This window comes from Nicotiana attenuata, chromosome 2 (assembly GCF_001879085.1).
Source record: "Nicotiana attenuata strain UT chromosome 2, NIATTr2, whole genome shotgun sequence".
Classification (NCBI taxonomy): Eukaryota; Viridiplantae; Streptophyta; class Magnoliopsida; order Solanales; family Solanaceae; genus Nicotiana; species Nicotiana attenuata.
Genome location: NC_031990.1, coordinates 27,347,712 through 27,360,901, shown reverse-complemented (window position 1 = coordinate 27,360,901; position 13,190 = coordinate 27,347,712). Strand labels below are relative to the sequence as shown.

At 34.6% G+C, this 13,190-nt stretch overlaps 1 protein-coding gene and 1 long non-coding RNA gene across 2 annotated transcripts; one reads left to right on the top strand and one right to left on the bottom strand.

Annotated features, from left to right (window-relative positions):
* LOC109222886 (cell division cycle-associated 7-like protein) lies at positions 235–4,457 on the top strand. Its single transcript, XM_019387181.1, has 5 exons — positions 235–630; positions 1,760–1,999; positions 3,242–3,325; positions 3,680–3,809; positions 3,936–4,457. Exons 1-5 carry the CDS (start codon positions 365–367, stop codon positions 4,215–4,217), a joined length of 1,002 nt encoding a protein of 333 aa, XP_019242726.1. The 5' UTR covers positions 235–364; the 3' UTR covers positions 4,218–4,457.
* On the bottom strand, positions 11,211–12,207 carry LOC109222885. The gene is made up of 2 exons (XR_002067474.1): positions 12,119–12,207; positions 11,211–11,640 (listed from the first exon to the last, which is right to left on the bottom strand). It is a non-coding gene; the product is annotated as an uncharacterized LOC109222885 (long non-coding RNA).

Sequence of the window (13,190 nt, the reverse complement as noted above, 5' to 3'; positions counted from 1 at the left end):
TAAATACTATTTTCACTTTGAAAAAATATTTTACTTTTTTCCGGAATGTTACAATTCTTATGTCCAAACGCTCGCTTAGTTTCGGACTCTACCTTTTCCCTCCTTCTCTCCAAAAGGGAAAAGACAAAGAAAAGGAAATTCAAAATGGAGGGAGCAATGCAAATATTTTTGAAAAGAATTTGAAATGACGCGCCATGCTGAGCTGTTTTCTATAACAGATGCAGGCGTGCTATTTAACCATTCGCCGATCACTGTTCCCATCATTCCCACTTCTTTGGTCCAAGACAAGACAAGAAAATCCTCTCTTTCTCTCTCACCCCCCATACTTCACTCAAAAAGAGAGTAAGACCCAAAACCAGTAACAATGGTGAAGGCGCTAAGCAAGAGAGGAGCAGCCAAAGAAGTAGAAGAACAAGGTCCCAACAACGTCAATGATGGAGCAGCAGAGTACGAGAAGCAAAGAGCGGAGAGAATCAGAGAGAACAAGGAGAGAATGCAGAAACTGGGCATTCTCGAACTTTCCAAGAAGATCAATACTGCAAATGCCCCTTCCAAGAAACCACCACCGAAACCCACTCCTCAAAGAGACCGCCAGCCATTGTCAACTGACCCACCTCGCCGCTCTTTTAGGTTACATCCAATTAAAACTTTCTTTCTCCCCAAAACTAATTAAATCTGTTGCTTTGCATTTCGTTGTTTCTATGTCTACGTGGACTTTATTCTATGGCGTTTTTCTCTACTTAGCCTTTTACATTTTATATCACATTTTTCGGGGTTTTCCATTCTTCCTTGTGATTCTCCAAAAAGTAGGAGAGATAAGAATGTTCTGGTTCCTATTGTGTTATATTGGATATAATAAGGGGCGGAGCTAGAATGTCGGTACCAGGTTCAGCTAACCAGTAGCTTTAATACGAACCTTGTATTTGTCTTAAAAATTCATTAAATATATGTAAGTTATTAATTTAGAACGTCGTAACTTAAAACGATTAGAATCCCGAACTCATAAGCTTGAAATTTTAGTTCCATGGACATCCATTCTTTTTAATGAGAAAAGTTATGCAGAAAAAATGTTTGTTTATAGATACTATGGTTTTGACTCTCAATAAAAGTAGATAACAAATCTTACCTCCAGAAGGTGAGAAATGTGTTATGAGCATAGATGCTGGTGACAGTTTGGAGTATCAAAAGTTGGCGACAATTTTTATGTGTTGGTGAAAATAAACTGGTTGAAAAATGTGTACCCTTTGCCATTTTCTTGCGGTTGAAAACAGCTTTAACCAACCAACTGGTGAAAAATAATTATGCCACACTAAACACAACTGAGTGAAATCCCACTAGTGGGGTCTGGGTAGTGGCAGACCTTACCCCTACCTCGAGGGGTAGAGAGGCTGTTTCCGATAGACCCTTGTCTGAAGAAGACGAAAAGATGACGAAGAAGACGAAAAGAGACAATATATCAGTACCATCAATAAGGTAGAAAGAAATAACAACATCACAAGAACATAGGCGAAAAGCAAAACAATAGCGAGTAGATAAAGTCCGACACTAAGAGTTATGCCACACTAAACACAGCTTAAGGAAAAAGGTTTTGCTAATGAGGCCTGATTAAAGTGGATATATTGGTTTGTGCTCAATATCTCATTTGGTGTTTTCTTGTGTTAAGAGGGTATTGATTTTCCATCCAGTAGAACCTTTCTTGGTCTCTCTTTTCCCAATCCCGAAACAATATTGTTATTGAATGATGTTTAAATGTTTTTAGGTTGAAGGATAAGCCTCCAGTTAGTTACAATGAACGTAGGACTCCCAACAAGGAGAAGATATCAATAGAGGATTTGGAGATTAACATAGCAGAAGGTGAAAACCCCGAATTCTACACGGAGGAACAAGAAAAGCTTTTAGGTGATTGCCAGAATGCTTGGACTCTCTATGTTGATGGTTATGATGAAGACGGCCAGCGCATATATGATCCTGATAACGGCAAGTCATGCCATCAGTGCAGGTCTAACCATTTGTTCTCACTATCTGTCTTTTGTTGCTTTTTTTTTTTTTTTGCTTATTTCTTTATAAAGGTACTGTTCTATGCAATCCATAGAAAACAATTTGCATTTTTGATGTATTTGAAGGAGTGATACGATTTTGTAGAGGCTAAATTTGAAGTTTGAATTAGTGTGTGAATGCATATAAAAGCGTGAGAATGGGAATAGTGCTTCAAAGGAATAAAAAAGAACAATTAGTATCTTATTGCTATGTTGGGTTTGTTTAGTACTTCTGATCTTTGTTCTTGTAAAAGAATTTGAACAGAAAGCTACTGAAAGTGGTATTTCATAGTATGTTAAATTTGAATGGTGAACTTAATTCTTGATATGAAACATCACGATCCTTATGGAAGGATGAGAATATGGGCGATAACCTAAAGAAGTGTGAATGTGATTTTTAAACCAAAAGAAAGAAGTTTGCATCTTAACTTTAAAAATGTAATTGGCATTTAGTGGTATTTTTTTTGTATGGCGCAACGTACTAGTCTTGAAAATTGCATCTGATCGTGTATCTTTTAAGTAGTTCTGTAAATTGTTCTCGTTTGCTTCCAAAAGTAAATAATTGTCTGCTGACAATCATAAGAGCCAACATTGTATGAGAAGCTGAAAACATTATTCAACAACTAGTAAGTTTGCGAAAGCTTTCCAGGTTAAAAAAAAAAAGAAAATCACCCGGTAATTCTGGATATGAATCTCAATTCAAAGATGACCAAACCTGTCTTGTCTGATCAAAATATCCATCTCTATTTAGTATGAATAACTGATGCTTTTCTTGCCAATGTGGAAGCTAGCTGAAAGCCTGTCGTTTATTAAAGAGTGAATAACACCATTTATGAACTTCTGGATTGAATATTGCAGTAGAACTCTGAGATTATGTATCTACTTATGGTTGTGCAATCTTTAGCGCATATGCTTGCATCTCAACCTTCCAAATGCTTGTATTCACTTAGAGCAGAAACCATTTTGTTCATGACACCCGTCTTAGAGACAGCAAATAGGTGTCTTCATCACTATTGCAGAGTACTTTGATTCTGCATTCGCTTTTACTATCAGCTCTTAGAATTTTATAAAATAATAAGCTCTTTTGCCAACTTCAGGATAAAATCCTTCTTTGTACAATCAACTGGAATCTATCTAACCTTCTCTTGTTTCGTTCTATTGCTTGATGTTAAATTGTAACCGAGAGATACTTGATGCAATTGCAGGCAGAAAACTCTTGGTCAACACACTGAGTGCAGCAAGTGCAAGCTGGTTCAAGGACAGTTCTGTGGAGATTGCCTGTGCATGAGGTGATAACGAATGAAATCCTCTTAGCCTTTCTTCTGTAGAATTTTCATTTCTGGCTAATTTTCTGTCCTGAAGTACAGTTTCTGACGATCTTAATGCCTACAATATTTTATCCTCCCATAGATTTTTAAACTTAAGCTTGTTTACTGTCTTTGACAAAATAAAATGGAATTTCCTTTTGGAAGTATACATATGAGGAGGTGCTGCCAATACTTTCCCAATGATATAAGAATACAAGCAAGAGTAGCTTTCTTTCACACAATGGATGATTTCCCTCCCATTTTCTGAAACTTATTTGGTTAATAAGCTGTTAAAATGTCTACGGATCTAATCACTTGAGCTTTAAATTATGATAGGTATGGGGAGAATGTCATTGAAGCAAATGAAAATCCAAACTGGATATGCCCCGTCTGCCGAGGAATCTGTAATTGCAGTCGATGCAGGCGCGAAAAGGGGTATGCACCAACTGGTGCTATTTATAGAAAGGTGACATTCTTTAGCCTTCAATTCTGAATTCATGATCTCTTGCCTTGTAATCACAAAGGATTCTCTCTCTGTAAATATATAAGTTTGAGTTCAAAGAGATCCCTAAGAAAATACACATGTTTCCAGGTAGTTCGTCTTGGTTACAAATCTGTGGCACATTACCTTGTGACAACGCGATTGCTGAGTGACCAGGAAGACTTAAGATCTGCGGATTCACCTTCGGGAAAGAGTATAGTGCCATGCGCTGAGTTTGCAGATACTCTTTCAACTTTTCAAACTGACGATAACAAAGATTTGAAGGGGGGAGAATGTACAGAGACTGGCCATGATGATGAATATTCCGATCAAGAAGAGTCAGCAAGTGAAACAATGATAGAAAACAAGAATGATCTATGCCTGACAGAGTGAAAAGGAACACACCCCTACATGTATATCAGACTTGATGCAGAAGCTTTAGAAAATATAATATCAACAAAATGCTAATTTTTGATCTACAAGGGCTAGAAGTAGTATGTCGCTATTCCTCAGTCTAATCAGCAGCTCGGTTAGAAGGATTAACTTCTTTTTCCGCTTGTGTATACCATTGTAAGCTTCCCAAGGGAGAAAAAGGCTGTGTTTTCGTTATATGCATCTTTTTATTTATTGCTATTATAACTTGGGTATAATAGCCTGTTTGGCCAAGATTCTTTTTGGCCAAAAGTGCTTTTTTTTGGGCGAAAAGTGTTTGACCAAGCTTTTGGAAGGAAAAAAAGTGCTTTTTAGGAGAAGCAGAAAAAAAGTAGTTTTTCTTCGAAAGCACTTTTTTGAGAAGCACTTTTGAGAAAAATACAATTAGAAGCAGTTTTTTAAAGCTTGGCCAAACACTAATTGCTGCTCAAAAGTGTTTTTCAAATTAATTAGCCAAACGCAAACTGCTTCTCACCAAAAGTACTTTTGAGAAAAGCACTTTTGAAAAAAAGCACTTCTCAAAATAAGCTGATTTTTGCAGTTTGCCCAAACGGGCTATAACTTAACAGTCTCATTTTTGCCTCAAGAATCCTTCAAAAGAAAAGAGTAGTCTCTTTTTAAAAAATCAGCTGTAGTATGATAATACTAATTCCATACCATACTTGAGTGTTTGTTTTTCTTGAGAAATTAAAGCGATTTTGAATTTAAGTTGATGGGCAAAAAGTTTTTTTTTTTTCGATACTATAAGTAGAGACATGTCTTGCACGTCTACATGTATAAATATTCTTTGCTGAAAATGTGAACTTACGAGCAAGAACTGCAAAATCACTTTTTTAAAGAAAAATTTCATAAATGCACTACTAATTTTAGCACAATTGACTATTTGTATGCTTCTCTCTCTTTAGTCTACCTCCTTCCTCCCCCTTTTTTTCCTCGCGTAGCCTACCTGATCTGTGCCCCCTCTTCACTCCAATACTAAATATTTATCTTTAACATCAAATTAGGATTCTAGAAAAACTAAAGCATGTGGTTATTTTTCTTCCATTCTTAATTCAGCCGTTTCTTTAGCTTTATCACTAAGTGTTCCCTTTGTCGGCAGGATGTTAATCCAATGCGTTATTATATATACTCATTTCACAAAAATATAATTATACGGCAACAACAACAACAACAACCACCTAATAAAATCCAACTAGTGAAGTCTGGGGAGGGTAGTGTACACGCAGACCTTACCCCTACCCCGAAGAAGTAGAAAGGTTGTTTCCGAAAGACCCTCGACTCAAGAAAATAAAAAGACAAAAGGAGACAATATTAGTATCACCACAGAAATCATAGGAAAAATAATAACAACATGAAATCCAGAAGAAAGATGCGAAGCAAAAGCGATAGCTAGTAAATAGGTCCTGCACTGAATAGCGAAATAGTAAGACACAAAATTGCCACTAGCTATCCTATACAAAAACCCTACCATACTAGTCTCACAAAGGTACGAAGAAAGGCAGGACTCAACTACCTCCTAACATACAACCCTAATACTCGACCTTCACATCTTCCTATCAAGTGTCATGTCCTCGGAAATCTGAAGCCTCGCCATATCCTGCCTAATCACCTCTCCCAAATACTTCTTAGGCCGCCCTCTACCTCTTCTCATGCCCTCCACAACTAGCCGCTCACACCTCTTTACCGGAGCATTTGAGATTCTCCTCTGAACATGCCCGAACCATCTGAGCCTCGCTTCCCGCATCTTGTCATCAATGGGAGCCACGTGCACCTTCTCCCGAATATCATCATTCCTAATCTTATCCATCCTAGTGTGCCGCACATCCACCTCAACATCCTCATTTCTGCTACTTTCATTTTCTGGATATATGAGTTCTTAACATGCCAACACTCAGTCCCACACATCATGGCCGGTCTAATCACCGCTTTATAGAACTTACCTTTGAGAGCTCGTTTGGCCAAGCTGCCAAAAACTACTTATTTTGAAAAGCGCTTTTATTCAAAAGTGCTTTATGAAAAAGTACTTTTGCAAAATAAGTAGTTTGTGTTTGGCCAATTCGTTTGAGTAGTGCTTTTTGCAAGCTCATTGTGTTTGGCCAATATTGTTAAAAAGCACTTTTAAATATCAAATTACGAAAAAGGACAGTAAAGATTCAATTTGTGATTAGTATTATTTAGAAAAGAAAAATAAATTTAAACATTTTTTAGAAAAAAATTCCATTAAAATATAAAATGTAAAGTAAAAATATAAATTAAAAATTCTCATTAATATAATATAGTTATTCCAAAGCAATAATATTGAGTGTTTACTATTACTTATTATTTACATCATAATTTAAATATATCAAAATACATCATTCAATATAAATTTAAAATCTACTCTTAGGAATAGGAGAAAGAGAATAAAAATGCAATTAAAATAAAAAAAAGAATAAATGTATAGCAGAAATTTAAAAAAAAAAGGAAAGCGAAAAGGAAAAGGAAAAGGAAAAGAAAAATTAAATTAATGAGGGATAATTTAAAAAATATAAATTTATTGCAAGGTGATTTTTGTCTTGAATAAATTAACTTTCTGCTTCTGCTTCTACTTTTTGGAAGAAGCTAGAATTTTTAGCTTCTCCCCAGAAGCAGAAAAACTACTTCTGTTGCTGCTCAAAAGTACTTTTTCATTTTGGCCAAACACATTAAATTTTTCAAAAAGTGTTTTTTTTACCAAAAAAAAGTAATTTTGGCCTCCTAGAAGCTTGGCCAAACAGGCTCTGAGTATCGGTGGCACTCTCTTGTCACACAGGACTCCAGATGCTAACCTCCACTTCATCCATCCTATCCCAATATGGTGTGTGACATCCTCGTCGATCTCCCCCCCCCCTGGATAACCGACCCAAGGTACTTGAAGCTGCCTCTACTTGGGATGACCTGTGATTCAAGCCTCACATCCACGCCCACTTCCCCTGGCTCAGTGTTGTACTTACACTCCAGGTATTCCGTCTTCGTCCTGCTCAGCTTGAAACCCTTAGACTCAAGAGTCTGTCTCTAAACCTCCAGCCTCTCGTTAACACTGGCTTGTGACTCATCAATCACAACTATGTCATCGGCGAATAGCATGCACCATGGCACCTCCCCTTGAATATGTTGTGTTAACGCGTCCATCACCAGGGCGAATAAGAACGGACTGAGCGCAAAACCTTGGTATAACCCTATTACAACCGAAAAATGCTCAGAGTCGTCTCCAACTGTCCTAACCCAAGTCTTAGCCCCATCATACATGTCCTTAATCTCCATAATGTAGGGAACTGACACACCTTTCGCCTCCAAGCATCTCCGGGGAACTTCTCTAGGAACCTTGTCATACGCTTTCTCTAGGTCAATAAACGCCATGTGCAGATCATTCTTCCTCTCTCTGTACAGTTCCACCAACCTCCTAACAAGGTGTATAGCTTCTGTAGTAGAACGACCCGGCATGAACCCGAACTGGTTGTCGGATACAGACACTGTCATCCTCACCCTCGCTTCAACCACCATCTCCTACACTTTTATGGTATGACTCAGTAATTTGATACCCCTATAATTGTTACAACTCTGAATATCACCTTTGTTCTTATACAATAGAACCACCGTACTCCACCTCCACTCATCGGCATCCTCTTCGCCTTAAAAATAACATTAAACAACCCAGTCAACCACTCCAAATATTAAATAGCCACGTGTGTCCTCCTTTGTTTGACCAACGAATTGTATTGGAAAGGACCAAGTCTTGCTATATCTGTAAAGTTTGGTTGTTCGTTTTGTCTGTGATATTAACTAGAGACAAAAGTGAATATAAGTTGCTTATTTGATCTTGAAATCACCGTTAAACATTAGTAGTTTGTTGGTTTGAATCCTAGAATCTATATCTATATTATTATAAAAGTGGGAAGCCCATTATTTGAAAGTTAAATTACTTAAATGTCCTTCTGATTTATTTAAATACCCTAATTAACTAAATTGCATACCATATTTATTATAGTAATTAAGGAAACCTACGAATAGACGCGACTATATAGATTGTTTTGAAGAGAGCCAAAACGTTGCTCTTCTGCTCTTCAAGAGTTGCCATGTTTTTCTTATCTTTAATCCGTCAACGAGTGTTTTACCAAATTATCATCTTCTCTTCTACTTGATCATTAGATTGTCGGCGCTGCTATTATTCCGTTTCCTGACTAAATCCATGGCGAAATCTATCTTGGCGAAAATATTTTGTAAGTTACATAGCAGAAAACCTTCATATCTGTAGAAACTTTCTCATATTCCTCCTTGGCTTTGTTTCTCCACTGGTTCTTTGATATGGTTACCTTGATCGGTTTCTAAATCTACTTCTACAATTTATCTTTGAAGTTAAATATTTCTGCGAATTAATATAATTTAAAGATGATTATAGATTAATTGACTTTGAATTTTTTTCGGCTTTGATTTCTCTATTTCTCTGTTGCCCTTTGGTTTAGCGGAGAATAATAAATTAGATTCTTCTGCCAATAAGGAATTATACTAAAGTAGTCTGGCTTATGGCACTTGAGCAATATACTAGAATCTAATAGTTAATTTTATTATTATTAATAATTGTGTTTGTGTTTAGTATATACCCATATTTTCTGACCACAAGATAAACAACAAAAAGAGAATCAATAATCATAAAATATTCCACAAACTATTAGGAACTTTGTATATATAATATCAAATCTGGCACCCAAAGAACCTTTTTTGCACTTTAGTTCTGTTACATAATTGGACATAGTTGATATTGAAAAAGATCATAGTCAATGGAGGCAAAAAATAATAGGTTAGCTGTGGAAAGCATGATAGTTTTTTTAACAAGGTGAATTGCTGTCAATTTAATTTTATGGGAAGAAAATTTTGTATGATATTTTTAATTAATAAAATAAACTTCAGAAAAAAGGGCATGTGACATGTAACATTTGTATTTAGTTTGAACTTCACATAAATATCGAAGTTAGTAAACTGTAAGAATAACAAAAGATGAAAGGATGTATATTATTTAGATCTTACCTGGAGATGTATAACTACTCTTGCAGTATTTTGTAACATAAATAGTTTTAGAATATGATATCTGAAGAAAGAAGTTCACATATGATGTATAACTTTACTATTATCTATTTCTTGCTCTGGCAAACATCATATATATATATATATATAGGGAGAGAATATGATGAAATGAAATATATATTGACCAACAGTTCTATAAGTCATCATTCTACTATATACATTTAGTTTATTGCATTCCTGAAATTATGTTATTTGTATTATATTTCCTACAGATTGCGATAATATACTTTTATTTCATCTTGATTGTTCCAGAAAACTAAAGGAACAAAGCAACAAAGTGTATCATTTTGATGAATATACTAAATCTTTTTACACTTCCTCTCTTTTTAAGTTATGTTTTAATTTGTTTCCACATCTTATAAATATTCTTTTATTAAAATTAAGTTACTCTAATTTGAGTTGCATTTAGTTAAATTGGGAGTGAAAGAAGAGCTATTTGTTATGATATGTAAAGGAAGGACCATGATCATCCAAGAAGGATAACAAGCTATATGATTTTATTGAAAAACAAGAGATTGAGTACTTTGAATTCTACATGGACATATTTGGAGCTCTTCCTTAAATTTATATTGATTACCTATTTTTCATTCAATAAATAAAAAAGACTCATTGTGCAATGTAACCTTTCATAATCATCGATAAGATTGAACTCTAATATTTATGAATGTATAAATATTACTTATAGATGTATATAATAAAGCTGAAAATTTTGTACATAACATGTACATTAAATAGAAAAAGCGAGGCTTGAATATTTCAAAAAAAAAAGAATCAACCTTGAGAAAATAAGTACACCAAAGAGCAATTGATTTTATTGTTGCTGAAGGATATAAAGAAGATAAAGTTGATCGAAGAATCCTGCTTCCAGCAACGTCGATTGGAGCCAGCAAAATCCAAAAGGGAGGTATATTAAAGTTTAGGTGATGGCTGGAAGAATGAAGATAGAGTAGCTCGGAGAGTATGCTTTCTGATTTTATTTAACAAAGGTCTTGCAGTTAGGCGATAATGCTGGTATTTGGTATATTTAATGTGTAATTTATAATTAAATCTAATACCTTTTGATGTATACATATTAAAAATTATTACATATTAAATATAAATATAATACACGTGCAACGCACGTGCAGAGAGACTAGTTATATTGAAAAATGCTATTGGAAGTCATTGAAGTTAGCTTAAGCTTGATTTTGAAAATTTCAGTCTACGAAATTAAAATTTATTTTGGGTGAGTATTGTTGGAATAGATTAAAAACATTTTAAGGAGTTTGAATCTCAATTTTGGGGAGATTAGAATTGAAATTTTAGCCAAATTTGAAGTAGAAAATGAACATGAAAGAAGATGATATGTTGTATCTCTATATATATCTCCAGTGTATCATTTGTGTATCCAGCTATATGTATCAAATGTGTATCCTTTTGTATCATCTATATATCCATGTATTTCTATACGTGAGATAAATGTGAGAAACATGTTAGATATATATGTTGCAGAGAAAATTTTAAACTCGATTCAACAAATTTTGACTCTAAATCAGTCCAACACCTCCAATCTTCCTCAATGTTTATATATTGCCGTATCTGTATGTTTTCAAATGAATTTCAAACATATCCATTATAAAAACCCTTTTCCTATGTTTTTTGAATTTTGTATTTTGACTCCAAGCCAGCCCAAGTCATCTTCATTCTCTCTCAGATTTTGTATATTGCCTTATTCATGTATTTTCGACGAACTACAACCATACCCATTAAAAAAAAATCCCTTTTTAACTAGCTAGGTTATTTAAATGTTGTATATCATTGGTAACTTTTTATAGCTTTTTTGGTAGCATGATTTAATGGCTAATTGTTGGTAAATATTGTCTAATTTTGGCTGTTCTTGTAGTTTTCTGTGAACAAAAATGCAAATAATTGATATACTAGTACAATAAGTACTTCTAGCTGAAGAAAAAGAATCAATCAATTAACTCATGGATCATGATTCATTGTTTTCACGAGGGGAAGTTAAAGGAAACAAGGTGAGTAACTCTAGTTCTGCAGCATTTCCATATTTAGACCTTGGAGATGGATGCAAGTAAAACCTTCTTTCTTTGATGGCCCTCTCTTCGCCCACCTCGTTGATCATCTCAGCGGATGGAGAAGCTCGTTTATTTGGACATGAGGGCTTAACTGTTGTACACTGAAAGGACTAAGAGATAAACTTGAGGGGCTTGATTACATAGCTTGAGAAATTTTCATGGATCATGATTCATTGATGTTGTTCACTAATTTTTGATGCTTTTTAAACCTGCAAATCAGTTTCGTAATTAGTGAATGTCTCACCTCATGAACAATAATAGGCTTCTTGATCCCTGAAAGTTGAGGGAAAAGCTTTTCAAATTATCATATAATGAGCAGTAATAGGTAGGGATGACAGGATTCAAAGAGAAACTAGATGATTTCACTTCTCATTTCAGCTGCACTTATAATTCCATATAATAGGGAATTCTGATTTCAACCATTCCTTGCTTACTTCCCTTTTTGAACTAACTAAACATAAGATGTAAACAAAAAAGACCATACATGTTTCATAAATTGCCACAAAACAGATAGAAAATTCTAATTTTATTTTCCTGGTTTCAGATGCCAGAAATTGCATATGAATCCATGTTGATTCCCAGCACTTATATATATATATATATATATATATATATATATATATGTCAAAATCAAGAATATGTAGATTTTGGCACTTATAATATAACAAATGCATCTTTATTAATAACCTGCATTGAACGTGGACATCTCATCAACCATATATGTCAATGGATGAATTAAGTTTCATGACGATAACCATAACAATATATAGTATTATGAAAGAAGAAAACCTTTTAAATACGAAAAGAAAGACTTGGAGGGAAAAACTGGATTCAGAGCGTTTTATAAGGAGGTTGACTAGTTTGAACCTTAAAATGGTCAATTTGGTCAACTTCCAAGGAAAGCTTCCCTTTTGAATATTCTCACTTGTTAATATATTAAGGCTTTTCTAGTTCCGAGCGCTAACCATTGGAGATTTGACCGCTATTTTTTCCTTAATTTTCTCTATGATTCTTATTTTTCGTCCTCTTTTTGCTTTTTCTTTGTGCTTTTTAAGTTTGTTCAATCCCTTTTTCTTTTCTCTCTTCGGGGTTTTCCAGCTCGATCCATCTGAAAAAGGATAAGCTGGCATTATTGACTTGCAGCGACTAAAATTAAAAGGAAAAATAAAAAGGAAAAGTAATAATGTTACAATTACGTATCAATATCTATATCTATCTATATATCTATATCTATATTTATTTATATTATTATAAAAGCACGAATAATTTATGCTAAATGTTGAATGACTAAAATATTCCTGGAATATTGATCGACTTTTACGCCCTTATATATGTGTATAATGTAAGGATTTAATTCTAAATTACCTAATGATGGAATTCTTTTTCGATTTAAACTACACATACACCGGCCTTACAAAGTTGACCCTACTTGAATTAGAAAGACGCGTCCACAATTCCCTCTTTTTTTATACGTAAGATGCTTATGTGCATATAATGAAATTGCATACATGGAGCTATAACCTCTTTTTGTATGTTGTGATTTGTTTTCTTTTCTTGTATGGTTTTTGTAACGACCCGGCCGGTCGTTTCATGAGTTACCGCTCCGTTTTCCCCATTTCTGCTTCTTATTGCTTTGTTTATCGGTTCTATGTATGATCGGGTTGGTTGGCTCGGGTTCGAAAAGGTTTTGGTAAGGTCTGAGACACTTAGTCTCTTTTGAGGAAGCTTAAGTTGGAAAAGTCAACCGGATGTTGACTTA